This window comes from Cavia porcellus, unplaced genomic scaffold, assembly GCF_034190915.1.
Source record: "Cavia porcellus strain 051 isolate PalLab524CR breed Dunkin Hartley unplaced genomic scaffold, mCavPor4.1 scaffold_25, whole genome shotgun sequence".
Classification (NCBI taxonomy): domain Eukaryota; kingdom Metazoa; phylum Chordata; class Mammalia; order Rodentia; family Caviidae; genus Cavia; species Cavia porcellus.
Genome location: NW_026947508.1, coordinates 47,691,537 through 47,706,600, shown reverse-complemented (window position 1 = coordinate 47,706,600; position 15,064 = coordinate 47,691,537). Strand labels below are relative to the sequence as shown.

The following is a 15,064-nucleotide window of genomic DNA, read 5'->3' as shown; positions in this document are numbered from 1 at the left end:
TTATTTAGGAACAAGAGTTTCCCGGCCTTAATATTTAAAGCCATTAACAAGGACATTTTCTTGACAGTACTAGCAATGAAAGACATTGAAAGTACTTTATTATATGCCTTTCATCAATATCAGGATAACTATATGGAAAGTGTGCGTATGCATATAAAAACTCAACTCTTTTCAGGTGCGAGAGCAATTACGTGTAGCACTGCAAAGGTGCAGCTTGCTGGAAGAGGAACTGGGCGCTACGCACAAGGAGGTAATTGTGGGACATCATCCTAGCCCTGAAAAGGGAAAATTATTTTATTTTAATCTCTTAAAAAACAGTGTGAAGCCTGTAATACTATTGGATTAGATTTTTATTTCAGATTGCAAGAATCTCTAAATTTGTTGTCAAGCAGTCAGTACATTCTGTTTCTAGTAATCTGGTTCTGCTATGGATGGTCAGCTTTGGCATGTACTGTCTTTTTTATACTATGTTCAGCACTGTAGAATTATGTTTTTCCAAATGGAATTTTGCTGTCTTTACTCATTACTCTTCCATAAGTTATTGTAGTCTCATACTCAGTTTTCGATTGTAGCTAATGACTCTTAAAAAACAGAATAATGAGAAAAAATCACCAAGAGATGGAGTGCTTGACCATGAACAAGAAGAAACACCAAGCACTAATGGAAAGGTAAGTCCTTGAGATCTCTCTTTGTTCTGTTGCTGATTTCTTATATTTTGTGGTTCGTGTGTGATGCTGTTTGGATGCTGTTGCTGGAATGGCCTGCTTCCAGCTAAAGTGATTGTTGAGAGTCCTATCATCCAACAGATGGCATAAATCCATTTTGATAGTCCCTATGTTCAAAAGTATTTTATTTGGTAGTACACTAAGGTTATTTAAGAGTGTCCATTTTACCCATCAGAGATCTTCTGCTGGCTCCTTAAGCCATGAGGAAGACCTTGCCAAAATAATTGTGCTCCAAGAAGTCATACACAAACATTCAAAAGAGCAGAGTCAGATGAAGGAGCTCCTGGCTGCACTTTCCAGCCATGTGTCAGAACTGCAAGAAAATCTTGACACAGCAAGAAAGGATCTCATCAAGTCTGAAGAGATGAACAAGAAATTGGAACGAGATGTTCATGAAATAAGTGATAAAAATTACAGGGTTGTCATAATGTTGAGTGCTTGGAGTGTTAAGGATAATGATTCCTTTTTTTTTTTTGTCCTTTCCTTGGTCGGTTATTTTCAGCATTTGCACTGTTGAATGAGTATAAATATGAATAATACAACACAGTATTGCTGTCAGATCGTGACATACCGCCTCCCCCTGGTTGAGAAATTTCTCCTTTTCTGTGGTCTTTTAAAAAGGTAGAGGAGAACTTGCCCAGCTTTTCCCACTTAGTTTATGGGAGTTTGTCCTCCACCCTCATGTGGATTCTTCATCTTTGCAGCTTCTTGGCTGTCATCATGTGTTCTTCTTTATGTTCAGCTTCTCAAGTACATGCACTCCTTAAACAAGGATTTTCAGTACTAGTTGTGCTTTGAGTTCGCTAAAGAGATGTGAGTATTCTCTGGGACTGTGGCAAAGGGAGCATTATCAGGTGTCTTCTAATTTTTTCATATTTTTCCTCAGGCACAGAGGTATGGTATTGAATTTTGGATGTTACATCAGCTCTAATGTGTGAATAGTTTTTGGGTAGTTTAGGCTTTGTGCTTATCTTGCCTATGAGATCTCATTTCATGTGAAATTGTATTTACAACATTCTGCTTTGCACCTGTACTTGTATCTTTGGTTTTATTTCTCTTGCTATACATTTTACTTTTTAGTGGCATTCTTAGCCAGAATATAATCAAATTAAGCAAGTCATTTTAGTGGAATGTTCAGTGTCAGCAGTCTGTTTTGTGACATTTGGATGTATTTATAATTTATACTGTTAACTAACTGAGCAATATTTTTCTTTTCTTTTCCTGTTTTTTTTTTTTTTTTTTTTTTTTTTGGACATATTGGGTTTGAACCTAGGGTTTTTCACATACTAGGCAAGCACCAAACCACTCACCAAACCATTTTCTTTTCTTTTTTCTTTTCTTTTGGTACTATGAATTGAACTCATGATGTTCTGCTTGACAGGCAAGTGCTATGCCATGGAGCTATATCCCTGACCCTTTTTCTTCTTTTCAAACTTATTTTATTTATTAGTGTTTGGTTTTTTGAAAAAAGGATCTTGTGGTGTAATTCAAGCTGGCCTTGAACTCATGGCAGTTCTCCTGCCTCAGCCTCTCACATGCTGGGATTACAGACATGTGGCACCAAGCCTGGCATTGTATTTTCATCTTTTTGACAATCTCATTTATCAGTTGTGTCCTTCTTTCCAGTATTTGTAAAAGAAGTGCAGCAACACATCTGTAATCCCAGCTACTTGTGGACTGAAGTGGGAGGTTTGCCAGTTTAAGGTCAGCCTGGGCAATTTAGGAAGACACTGACTCAAAAAGAGCTGAGTATCCCAAGCATAGTGGGTGAACCCTATCTTTCTAGCTACCCAGGAGACTGAGGCAGACAATCATAAGTTCAAGGGTAGGCTGCCCAATTTAGCAAGACCTTGTTTTGAAATTAAAAGGAAAAAAATATGGGACCATAGCTCAGTGTTAGAGTACCCCTGCCTTCTATTCCCAGTACCACACACAACCACGGAGGAAAACTCTTTCTTCCTGGTTCTCTAATTCAGCATGCTGGCTGACGGTCTGTGTGCTTCCATTGTTGGTTTTGATTTCTTATGCCACCCTTGTGTTTGTTTTATTTTAACCATCTCCAGATTCAATTCTAATCCAGGCCTCAGGTCCCTATCAATTTGTAGTTTGTCCATGAAGCTCCCCTCTCAGCCCCTCCCCATTCTGTGATGGCTCTGCACAGCTAACCAGGCAAGCACGTGTGAGTCTGAGCTGGATTATGACTGATTAGTGGGGCTTGGGGTTTTTGTCATTAAAAATGTATTTTGCTCAGTAGTGATCAATTATATTTAATATATAATTTGTCAATGTGGTTACAAGCAAGATATAATTGGTTGAATGTTTTTCCTTAGATTGTACAGGATCTGCATGATTCATGAGTGAAGTATTTCCTAGGTTAAAAAATAATCTGGGCTCACTGCAGTGGCACATGCCTGTAATGCCAGCTACTGGGGAAGCTAAGAAGGAGGATTTTAAGTCTGAGGCCAGCATGAGAAGTTTAGCAATGTGCTATGTCAAAATAAAAATATAAACGTGGCTGGCAGTGTAGTTTGTTGAGTGGCCCAGCTGGATTCAACCCTGCATACTGCAGGAGCAAGGGGAGGGGCCACTGCTGAGTGTAAAATTTATGGGAACTTTATACAGACAATACGAATCAGATTTTATTGATTATAATCAGAATTCTAAATCTCATCAACTTATAGGGCATATGCTATAGTCTTTAATGGACTACTTTTTAATTAAAATGCCTCCTATCTAGTACTGTGCTAGCTTTTATTGTTACGTATTTTAGGATGCCTAGCTTTCTTTCCTTTTTTTTTTTTCCATTCCATTCCACTCCTTTGTATTCCACAGTATCTCAGATGGAATCTAGGCCTGTGCACTGAGATACACACATGACCCTTTTTTTTTTTCAGTATTATTTTTTATTGTGAGACAGGATCGTGCTAAATCACCAAGATGAGCTCAAACTTGGCAGCCTTCCTGCCTCAGCCTACCAGAGTGCTGTGATTTCATGTGTATGCCACTGCACGAGGGATAAATGATATATTTTAGGAAGTTGTAAATCATATTCTAGGTGAAGATTTTACTGCATTGCACAAAAAATGATTAACTAAAAATAAGTTTGTTCAGTTTTTTGTGTTTTTCTGAGACAGGATGACACCATGCAGTTCAGGCTGGCTTTGAACTCATGTAGTGCAGGTTGGCAGTTCTCCAGGCTTAGCTTCACAAATGCGGGGATTACAAGTCTGCACCACCATGCCTGGCTCTTCAGTTATATAATAGATGTTGCTGTAACATCCTTGTCATCATGGGAATATTAGAGAGTAGGTGGTTATCAGGGCCCTTTGTTCTATACAGTGTCTTGCTTTAAATCGCATGTGTTCAAATAGAATGTGCTCTTTGAGTAGTAATTTATAGTGTTTTCTAATAAATCTTGGATAACTTAGATTTAAATTTGTGATAAAAGATTATTTGATTTCCAGTTATATTTTCTCTAAATCCTGTCTCTCTTATTTCTGTCTTGTCCTTCATATTGTAATATATTTGCCTGAGTAGATCCTTGAATTTTTAGCTTTAAATCGTGTCATAAATCTGGTGTCTATTTCTTTGCATGCGTCTTGTTAGCCTAGCAACTTAAGGAAACATCATAGAAAGGTAAATTTTCCAGTAACTGAGCATACCTTTGTATCTTCCTAATGCATGGAAGAGTATAGTATGTCACACATAAGTGTAATGTTGTCAATATATTGCAATGAATAAGTGATGTTTCATTGGAAATGTTTAAACTGACCTGCCACATCACAAGTTACTGTTCTCTTGGCAATCAGCCATCCATGGAACATGGGGACAGATGTCAGTGTTTGCTTCACTCAGTGCTTTTGCCTCTAACCATTGCATGCATGTGTATAATAGACATAGAATTTAGGATTTGAAAGGACGGAATGATTGAAGCAGAGCCATAGGCTTTAGATTGAGGAAAACTAGTTTTTTCTGATATGGAAGGCTAGAACTTAGTAAGCACTGCTCTCTGCCAGGTGCCAAACTCAGTGCTTGGGCATTTTTTTGCTATATTTAGTCCACAAACACATCCCTGTGAGAAACCAGTTGCTGTGCTTGCCCCCAATTACAGATGTGGAAACTGAAATTTAGATCACATGATGTGCAGAGCAGGTAGGAGTTAAGTGTGTTTTGATTTCAAAACCAGGACCATTTCTCCCTTGGGCCTAGATTTGTCAAGATGCTCTGATCTGCTGGGAGTCTCCCTCTCAGAGTAAAACTCGAAAGTAAAAGCAGTACCCTGGGAGCAGTGGGGATTGTGGGGTTTTCTTTCTGTCCATCTAGAAGCTCCCCCTAATGCCTGCTGCCTCTGGCCCTGTGCCATGCCCGCTTCATGCTTCCTGCCTTCCTGGTGGTACACTTGTGGGGCAGTGCTGCTGCAGGTGCCAAGTAGTGATTGTCCTCAGCAGCTGTGTGTGAGCTTCTCTATGTGGCTGAGCAGAAGGGAAATTTACTAAGGACACGGGTACAGATCCTCACTCTGTTGCTGATTAGTTCCTGGCCTGGGAGCTGTTCCTTGGCCCAGTGGAACCATGGCTTGCTCTCTTGTAAGTGAGGTAGTGATCCACACAGTAGTGCTGCTTGGAATGGCCCTGATCTGTGCCTGCCCAAAGTGAGATGCCGCGCTTTCACCAGCAGCCGGCCTCAGAGCTTACCTCTGTTCAGTGGACTTCAGTGTGGTTTGGATATTTTGGTTTTGGCAGTAAGAATTTCTCAGCAAAGGAAGCAGTCTGTTGACTTAGACTCAGACACTGTGGCCTCCTCTTGTTCACTAGTCATCTCTCCTCAGCATGCAGCCTGGTGACTTTGAGAAGACTTGCTCTGGGCTGGCTGTGAAGATTAGCCTAGCAGTGAGTCTAAGGACAGCAAATATGGGCCAGACAAAGAGCGATATGGGATGGTTACTTCTTCATTTCAGTTTTACTGGGCAGACTAAGGTGACTTCTTGGCACTTATAGACATGTCTGAGACAAGGCAGTGGGCCCTAGCCTTGTGCTTTCCTCCCACAAGAGAACAGAGGCAGAATGAAGACCTGGTTCAGTGAGCCTGGAAGGCTCTGGGCAGAGCAGGGGCTAGTGTAGGGGAGTCTTGGTGCAAGAATCTCTTTTTGTGGGTGGAGCATACGTATAGTGCCTTACCTCTTCTTTTTTCTTTTCTATTTTAACAAATGATTATTTTAACGTGAAATTTAAATGATGCCTGGCAAACAATGTCCTAAGTTTGATTTCTTTTTCCCTCCCAAAAAGTTTTTTTGAACTTTTATGATTCATGTTGTTGATTTCAAGCTTGATGGACTTTTTTAGAGATGAGATTGCTGGCGGTTAAACACAGGGCCTCAAACAAGCTAAGTAAGTGAGCTCTGGTTACCCCAGCCCCCGACAGTCTTTTGTTTTGTTACTACAATTAGAAATGAGAGCCAGACAAGGTGATATATGCCTGTAATCCCAGCACTCAGGAGGCTGATAAGGGAGGACTGCTGGAGTTTGAAGCCAGCCTGGGCTATCATGTGAGTTCATGGCCAGCCAGAACTGTATAATGAAACCTTATCTCAAAAAAAAGAGAGAAAGATACAGAATTTATCTGTTTATCTGTTAAGATTATATCCTAGCGGGCTGGAAGTTTAGCTCAGCAGCATAAACGCCTGCCTTGTAAGCAGGCAGTCGTGAGTTCGATCCCCAGCACCAATAAAAAGGAAAAAGACAAAAAAAAAAAATTATATCCTAAATGCTCTCAGCTCACACTAGTCTAGGTGGTCTTCAGTGAGCTGCTACAGGACTATAATGGAATCTGTATCCTTTATACCATTGTACAGATAAATAAATTAACTATTCACCACTTGTTGTTCACCATGAATGTTTCATGAAATCTAGTCCTGCTTCAAAACCCGAAAATAACAACCTTCTAAACAGGGCCTAACCAGACCCTGAAAGAGTTCACATATGCACTATTTCCACAGTCCTGCCTTCTTCAACACATAGGCATACTCATGGGCCATCCCCTAAAAGAAATCCCAGGGTCTGCGTGACCCTCTTTTAATAATATACCCAGGATTATTATTATTTTTTTATTTAAGGAGAAAAAGAAAAAAAAAAACAGAAAAAGGATACAAGTGATACAGAATTTCAAAAAAAAAATAAATAAACAGTAGGAAGTCACTAGTTAATAGATTACATACTGTCATCTTAGAAATGGTTGTTCAGATTACAAAATTAAAGCATATAAAGTAGACATTCAAACTGTGAGACTACAAACAATTCTGTTCAATGATCCCACAAAAACTTAGCAATATGGTTATCTATCTTATACACTTAAATATACATGCAATTATATCCTTTAGAGCACTTTCTTTTCCTCTCTTTTTTACTATGACAATTATACATTTTGGGTTTTATTACTCCCACAGTTCTTATTACTTTCTATTTGAAGAGAATAAAATCCAATGTGACATAACAAAACAGAGTCAGTCAAATCAAAAGAATGGATATAGTACATAATATAAAAATGGAAGACAAAGTGATGATCATTGGGTACCATAATGCCTCTTGCTATCTTAAAAAGAATTGCCTATATCATCAGTTATAATAAAACTGAAAACATTAAAGAACAAAACCAATAAAAGCAAAACATTGGAGACATTGCAGGACTTCAAAAAAAGATAATATGCAAACCCAAAACCCAGGATTATTTTATGAAGCCACATGGAAGTAGGGTTTTAGGCTGCATGCAAATGCTTCTGCTCATAACATTTGGTCCACATAGTGAGAAACAGAAGCCACACACATGCATATTTGGGTCTTCGCTCATGCTGTCCTTGTCTTGTTTCTTGCTAGAGGTAAAAGTATTGACAGTTTCCCTGAGGCTTCGGCCCCCACTAGTGTTCCTTTGAGTGACATCAGTAACTGAAGATATGTGTCACAGGCTCTTCAGTAATGAGAGTAACTTTGTTAACCTGAAGTGATAAAGTGCAGTGAACAGGCTTCGTTTAGGACTTCACTGTCCCTCAGTAACTATCCTCAGAGGTACCTGAGGTTGTACGGAGAACAGAATCTTGAAGGGGGGGTGATGCTGTCCCTGGGCTTCCCGGGGCTTCCATGAAGGAAGGCTATAGGTCAACCTGCCCTGCTCTCTCTCTGCTATGTGGTCCATTTCCCCCAGACAAACAGGCCTTCAGGTTGGCATTCAATTAAAATGAGACTTCTCAGGACAGGTAGAAAGTTTAGCTAATAGGTTTTGAGTCAGTTTATGTTATTTAAAGCCTATGTGATGTGTTTTCTTATAATGTACTGTTAGCTGATGTTGTTTTTTCACTCCTCAGTTGCTAGCTTGCAGAGAAGAAGAACGAGATGACAAGACAACGATAAAATGTGGAACTTCCCCTCTCTCCTCTCCGAAGTCCCTTCAGCTAGACAGGCTGCACACAGGGGCGTTGCAAATAGTCAGCCACGAGGACATCAGGGACATGCAAAAGTAAGGAGCAGGTCTCGTAGGCCACCAGACCCCTGAGAAACCTGCTTGTCTTAGTTTTTAAGAACATCTATTAATCTTTTCCTGTGAGAAAAACCAAGTTTTTAAAGAATTCTCAGCAAGCTCATTTGGTTGTGATTATTTAAACGTTAGACCTAGAATGTGTTCTCCTGTTCTGCGGCTGTAGTGACATCCAGTGGAAAAGGCCATCTGTTTGGGCAAAGTTTAGAAAGAATAGGAATTATTTGAAATTAGCACTTGAGAGAAAAGCTCCATTTCTTCAGATCCCACACACTCACTTCTTTTAAGAACTTTCTTTCTATTCCTGGTGAAGAATTTGCCACACGGATGTGGCAGGTTCTGGATCGTGCTATTCTGTGGACAATCGGTGCCTCTCAGGTACCCTCCCACACTCTGGGTCTTCTAAGCTCTTGAGAGTCCCACATTGTCCCTATCCCTTTAGGAAGCATGTTCCATCAGGAGGCCATGAAGGCTTGGTTACTTATAGACTGTTGTTTTCCACACTTCCTCTTAGAAGCTTTTGTTCCATACCAGGCAGTATGATCAAGCAGGCACATTGGTCTCCACAGTGTCCTGAGAGATAGTACAGCTCTCACTTTGCAGGAGAGCAGGATCCAAGGAACCAGCCTGCAGGAGCTGCTGAGAGGGAAGGTGGAATTCCAGTTCTGGCTTCTGAGACCTTGTTCTCTTTCCTGAGGGCTGAGTGTAAACCTCACTGGCTGAGCAAGGCCCCTGCAGAGGGTGTTCCCTTAGATGTCCAAACCAGGCAGGCTAGAGTACAGGCCTCCTCTGAGCAGGGAGCAACATCAGAATCTTGGCTTTCCAGACATAGGTCTGTGGAAGCATTACTGGGACCCTGCATTGCTATGCATAGTGTGCTGTGGGTAAGAGACTGGAAAGGATCTTCAGGGAGTTGAAGTAGGAATATTAAAAATGCAGACTGTTTTGGTACATGTGAGTGGACTGTGGAGTTCTAAAGAGGGCATGTGGTAAAAGTCCATTTTCTTTCCTTCAAGATCAAAAAGTGCCCAGGATGGTCCTGTGAGCAATCCCAGTAGCAGTGACAGCAGGCAGGACTCGCCCCACAAAGCCCCAAAGAAGAAGGGCATCAAGTCCTCCATTGGTCGTTTGTTTGGCAAAAAGGAAAAGGGTCGGCCTGGACAAACTGGCAAAGAATCACCAGGACAAGGTGGGTGGGGTTTCGGCAGCTGTCCTAACTGCTGGGAATGGGAGAACGTGAACTTTGTCCTGTGTGCCTGCCGCAGGTGCGCAGTGCCCACGTGGAGTCATGGCAGAGGGTTCTCCAGAAAAGCCCAGTCTGCTTTCTCAGTCTGCCCATGTGTGAACCAAAGCAGAGCAGTGGACATTCATTTGGCGTGAATGAATAACCCTCATAAGTGCTACTTTACACTCTTGAACATTTGTATGTGTTTGCTTGGAAGCTTACCCTTCAGAAATTATTCAGCTCTCTACCTGCAGAACCTTCAACCTATTTGTGAAACATATAATTTTGCCATGTTAATTTGGGGGCTTTTCTGATTTTTTAATAGCTGTTCTTTCTGAAACAGAAACCTCATCTCAGGATGCGTTCCGACTTAGCAAATTGGGAGGAAAGGCTGAAAAAAATCAAAAATTTCAAAAAAAGTAAGCTTTTTGTTATTTCTCCATCTCATGAAACAGGTTTCTGAGTTAACAGTCATTCTTAGCTGATTTTAAGTGTAATTTCTAGCTATGTAAATACATGGTCTTTTGAAAGATGAACCTAAAGCAGTGATAGAGCTTTCAGTGATACAAAGAGCTTGCTGCAGCATGCACGCCATAGGTTTGCCTCCATTGACCTAAAGCCTGTTTTAAGCCATCATGTCTGGAGAACAGAGGACATTTGGAAATTTTGACTGAACTCACACATGTATTCTCAGTCTACCTTTTCAGAGTTGTCTCCCAGGATGATTGAATGGGTAATAGTTAGGCTTGGCCATTTGAGCTCTGGCCGCTGAATCCTGGTTAATTCTCTAGTTAGCTGTGTGTCTCTGACAAAGTTACTTAGCTTGTGCTTCAGTTTTCTCAACTGTCAAATGACTGTTACAGTTGTTCATACATCATGTGGTTTTTTTTCAGTTCAATAGAATTATATATATGCATGTATATGTTTTAAAACATGGACACAGGTCCTAAATATGTTACAATTACAGTGAGGATTCTGAGATCTTGTTCTCTTTCCTGTTGACTGAGTGGAACCCTCACTGGCTGAGCAAGGCCCCTGCAGAGGGTGTTCCCTTATGTGTCCAAACCAGGCAGGCTAGAGTACAGGCCTGCTCTGAGCAGGGAGCACATCAGAATCTTGGCTTTCCAGACACTGGTCTGTGGAAGCATTACTGGGACCCTGAATCACAATGAATATTGTACTGTGTGTAAGAGACTCGAAACGTTTTTTAGGAAGTTGAAGGTAGGAATATTAAAAATGCAGACTGTTCTTGTACGTGTGAATGGACTGTGGAGCTGGGAAGAGGGTGGTAAAAATCCATTTTATTTCTTTGAAGCTCAACAGGCTCCCAGGAAGGTCCTGTGAACAATCCCAGTACCAGTGACAGCAGGCAGGACGCGCTCCACAAAGCCCCAAAGAAGAAGAGCATCAAGTCCTCCACTGGTCGTTTGTTTGGCAAAAAGAAAAAGGGTCCGCCTGGACAAACTGGCAAAGAATCACCAAGACAAGGTGGGCCGGTTTTAGGCAGCTGTCCTAACTGCTGGGATTGGGAGAGGATGAGCTTTTTCCTATGTACCTGTCACAGGTGTCCAGTGCCCATGAGGAATCATGGCTGAGCATTCTCCAGACAGCCCAGTCTGCCCACATGTGAACCAGAGCAGAGCAGTGGACATTCATTTGGCGTGAATGAATAACCCTCTTATATGCTAATTTATACGCTTGAACATTTATATGTGTTTGCTCGGAAGCTTACACTTCAGAAATGATTCAGCTCTCTACCTGCAGAATCTTCTTCCTATTTGTGAAACATATAACTTTGCCATGTTAATTTACTCTAAATTTGGTGAATTTTCTTCTTTTTTGTAGCTGTTGTTTCTGAAACAGAAAACTCATCTCAGGATGCCTTCCAACTTAGCAAATTGGGAGGAAAGGATGAAAAAAATCATCAACTTCAAAAACAGTAAGCTTTTTGTTATTTCTCCATCTCATGAAACATTTTTCTGAGTTAACAGTCATTCTTAGCTGATTTTAAGTGTAATTTCTAGCTATGTAAATACATTGTCTTTTGAAAGATGAATCTAAAGCAGTGATAGAGCTTCCAGTGATACAAAGAGCTTGCTGCAGCATGCACACCATAGGTTTGCCTCCATTGACCTAAAGCCTGTTTTAAGCCATCATGTCTGGTGAACAGAGGACATTTGGAAATCTTGACTGAATTCACACATGTATTCTCAGTCTACCTTTTCAGAGTTGTCTCCCAGGATGATAGAATGGGTAATAGTTAGGCTTGGCCATTTGAGCTCTGGCCGCTGAATCCTGGTTAATTCTCTAGTTAGCTGTGTGTCTCTGACAAAGTTACTTATCCTGTGCTTCAGTTTTCTCAACTGTCAAATGGCAGTTACAGTTGTTCATACATCATGTGGCTGTTTTTCAGTTCAATAGAATTATATATGTGCATGTATATGTTTTATAACATGGACACAATTCCTAAATAAGTTACAATTACAGTCAGGCTTCTGAGACCTTGTTTTCTTTCCTGTTGACCGAGTGCATCCCTCAGTGCCTGAGCAAGGCCCCTGCAGAGGGTGTTCCCTTATGTGTCCAAACCAGGCAGGCTAGAGTATAGGCCTGCTCTGAGCAGGGAGCACATCAGAATCTTGGCTTTCCAGACACAGGTCTGTGGAAGCATTACTGGGACCCTGAATCACAATGCATATTGTACTGTGTGTAAGAGACTCGAAACGTTTTTTAGGAAGTTGAAGGTAGGAATATTAAAAATGCAGACTGATCTTGTACGTGTGAATGGACTGTGGAGCTGGGAAGAGGGTGGTAAAAATCCATTTTATTTCTTTGAAGCTCAACAGGCTCCCAGGAAGGTCCTGTGAACAATCCCAGTACCAGTGACGGCAGGCAGGACGCGCTCCACAAAGCCCCAAAGAAGAAGAGCATCAAGTCCTCCACTGGTCGTTTGTTTGGCAAAAAGAAAAAGGGTCTGCCTGGACAAACTGGCAAAGAATCACCAAGACAAGGTGGGCCGGTTTTAGGCAGCTGTCCTAACTGCTGGAATTGGGAGAGCCTGAGATTTTTCCTATGTGCCTGCTGCAGGTGTCCAGTGCCCACGAGGAGTCATGGCTGAGCGTTCTTCTGACAGCCCAGTTTGCCCACATGTGAAACAAAGCAGAGCAGTGGACATTCATTTGGCTTGAATGAATAACCCTCTCATATGCTAATTTATATGCTTGAACATTTATATGTGTTTGCTCAGAAGCTTACACTTCAGAAATGATTCAGCTCTCTACCTGCAGAATCTTCTTCCTATTTGTGAAACATATAACTTTGCCATGTTAATTTACTCTAAATTTGGTGAATTTTCTTCTTTTTTGTAGCTGTTGTTTCTGAAACAGAAAACTCATCTCAGGATGCCTTCCAACTTAGCAAATTGGGAGGAAAGGATGAAAAAAATCATCAACTTCAAAAACAGTAAGCTTTTTGTTATTTCTCCATCTCATGAAACATTTTTCTGAGTTAACAGTCATTCTTAGCTGATTTTAAGTGTAATTTCTAGCTATGTAAATACATTGTCTTTTGAAAGATGAACCTAAAGCAGTGATAGAGCTTTCAGTGATACAAAGAGCTTGCTGCAGCATGCACGCCATAGGTTTGCCTCCACTGACCTAAAGCCTGTTTTAAGCCATCATGTCTGGAGAACAGAGGACATTTGGAAGTCTTGACTGAATTCACACATGTATTCTCAGTCTACCTTTTCAGAGTGTTCTCCCAGGATAATAGAATGGGTAATAGTTAGGCTTGGCCATTTGAGCTCTGGCCGCTGAATCCTGGTTAATTCTCTAGTTAGCTGTGTGTCTCTGACAAAGTTACTTATCCTATGCTTCAGTTTTCTCAACTGTCAAATGGCAGTTACAGTTGTTCATACATCATGTGGCTGTTTTTCAGTTCAATAGAATTATATATGTGCATGTATATGTTTTATAACATGGACACAATTCCTAAATAAGTTACAATTACAGTCAGGCTTCTGAAACCTTGTTTTCTTTCCTGTTGACTGAGTGCATCCCTCAGTGCCTGAGCAAGGCCCCTGCAGAGGGTGTTCCCTTATGTGTCCAAACCAGGCAGGCTAGAGTATAGGCCTGCTCTGAGCAGGGAGCACATCAGAATCTTGGCTTTCCAGACACAGGTCTGTGGAAGCATTATTGGGACCCTGCATCACAATGCATATTGTACTGTGTGTAAGAGACTCGAAACGTTTTTTAGGAAGTTGAAGGTAGGAATATTAAAAATGCAGACTGTTCTTGTACGTGTGAATGGACTGTGGAGCTGGGAAGAGGGTGGTAAAAATCCATTTTATTTCTTTGAAGCTCAACAGGCTCCCAGGAAGGTCCTGTGAACAATCCCAGTACCAGTGACAGCAGGCAGGACGCGCTCCACAAAGCCCGAAAGAAGAAGAGCATCAAGTCCTCCACTGGTCGTTTGTTTGGCAAAAAGAACAAGGTTCTGCCTGGACAAACTGGCAAAGAATCACCAAGACAAGGTGGGCCGGTTTTAGGCAGCTGTCCTAACTGCTGGGATTGGGAGAGCCTGAGATTTTTCCTAAGTGCCTGCTGCAGGTGTCCAGTGCCCACGAGGAGTCATGGCTGAGCGTTCTTCTGACAGCCCAGTTTGCCCACATGTAAAACAAAGCGGAGCAGTGGACATTCATTTGGCTTGAATGAATAACCCTCTCATATGCTAATTTATATGCTTGAACATTTATATGTGTTTGCTCAGAAGCTTACACTTCAGAAATGATTCAGCTCTCTACCTGCAGAATCTTCTTCCTATTTGTGAAACATATAACTTTGCCATGTTAATTTACTCTAAATTTGGTGAATTTTCTTCTTTTTTGTAGCTGTTGTTTCTGAAACAGAAAACTCATCTCAGGATGCCTTCCAACTTAGCAAATTGGGAGGAAAGGATGAAAAAAATCGTCAACTTCAAAAACAGTAAGCTTTTTGTTATTTCTCCATCTCATGAAACATTTTTCTGAGTTAACAGTCATTCTTAGCTGATTTTAAGTGTAATTTCTAGCTATGTAAATACATTGTCTTTTGAAAGATGAACCTAAAGCAGTGATAGAGCTTTCAGTGATACAAAGAGCTTGCTGCAGCATGCATGCCATAGGTTTGCCTCCATTGACCTAAAGCCTGTTTTAAGCCATCATGTCTGGAGAACAGAGGACATTTGGAAGTCTTGACTGAATTCACACATGTATTCTCAGTCTACCTTTTCAGAGTGTTCTCCCAGGATAATAGAATGGGTAATAGTTAGGCTTGGCCATTTGAGCTCTGGCCACTGAATCCTGGTTAATTCTCTAGTTAGCTGTGTGTCTCTGACAAAGTTACTTATCCTGTGCTTCAGTTTTCTCAACTGTCAAATGGCAGTTACAGTTGTTCATACATCATGTGGCTGTTTTTCAGTTCAATAGAATTATATATGTGCATGTATATGTTTTAAAACATGGACACAATTCCTAAATAAGTTACAATTACAGTCAGGCTTCTGAAACCTTGTTTTCTTTCCTGTTGACTGAGTGCATCCCTCAGTGCCTGAGCAA

At 41.1% G+C, this 15,064-nt stretch overlaps 1 protein-coding gene across 1 annotated transcript in view; it reads left to right on the top strand.

Moving 5' to 3' along the window:
* LOC100728285 (liprin-alpha-3-like) overlaps positions 1 to 15,064 on the top strand; it is a 56,550-nt gene that overhangs the window by 14,362 nt on the left and 27,124 nt on the right. The window contains exons 5-10 of the mRNA XM_063235138.1: positions 176 to 250; positions 573 to 668; positions 8,080 to 8,231; positions 9,266 to 9,438; positions 9,818 to 9,893; positions 10,790 to 11,054. Of these exons, the coding sequence (XP_063091208.1) occupies positions 176 to 250; positions 573 to 668; positions 8,080 to 8,231; positions 9,266 to 9,438; positions 9,818 to 9,893; positions 10,790 to 11,054 (837 nt within the window). The remainder of the gene's footprint in view (positions 1 to 175; positions 251 to 572; positions 669 to 8,079; positions 8,232 to 9,265; positions 9,439 to 9,817; positions 9,894 to 10,789; positions 11,055 to 15,064) is intronic.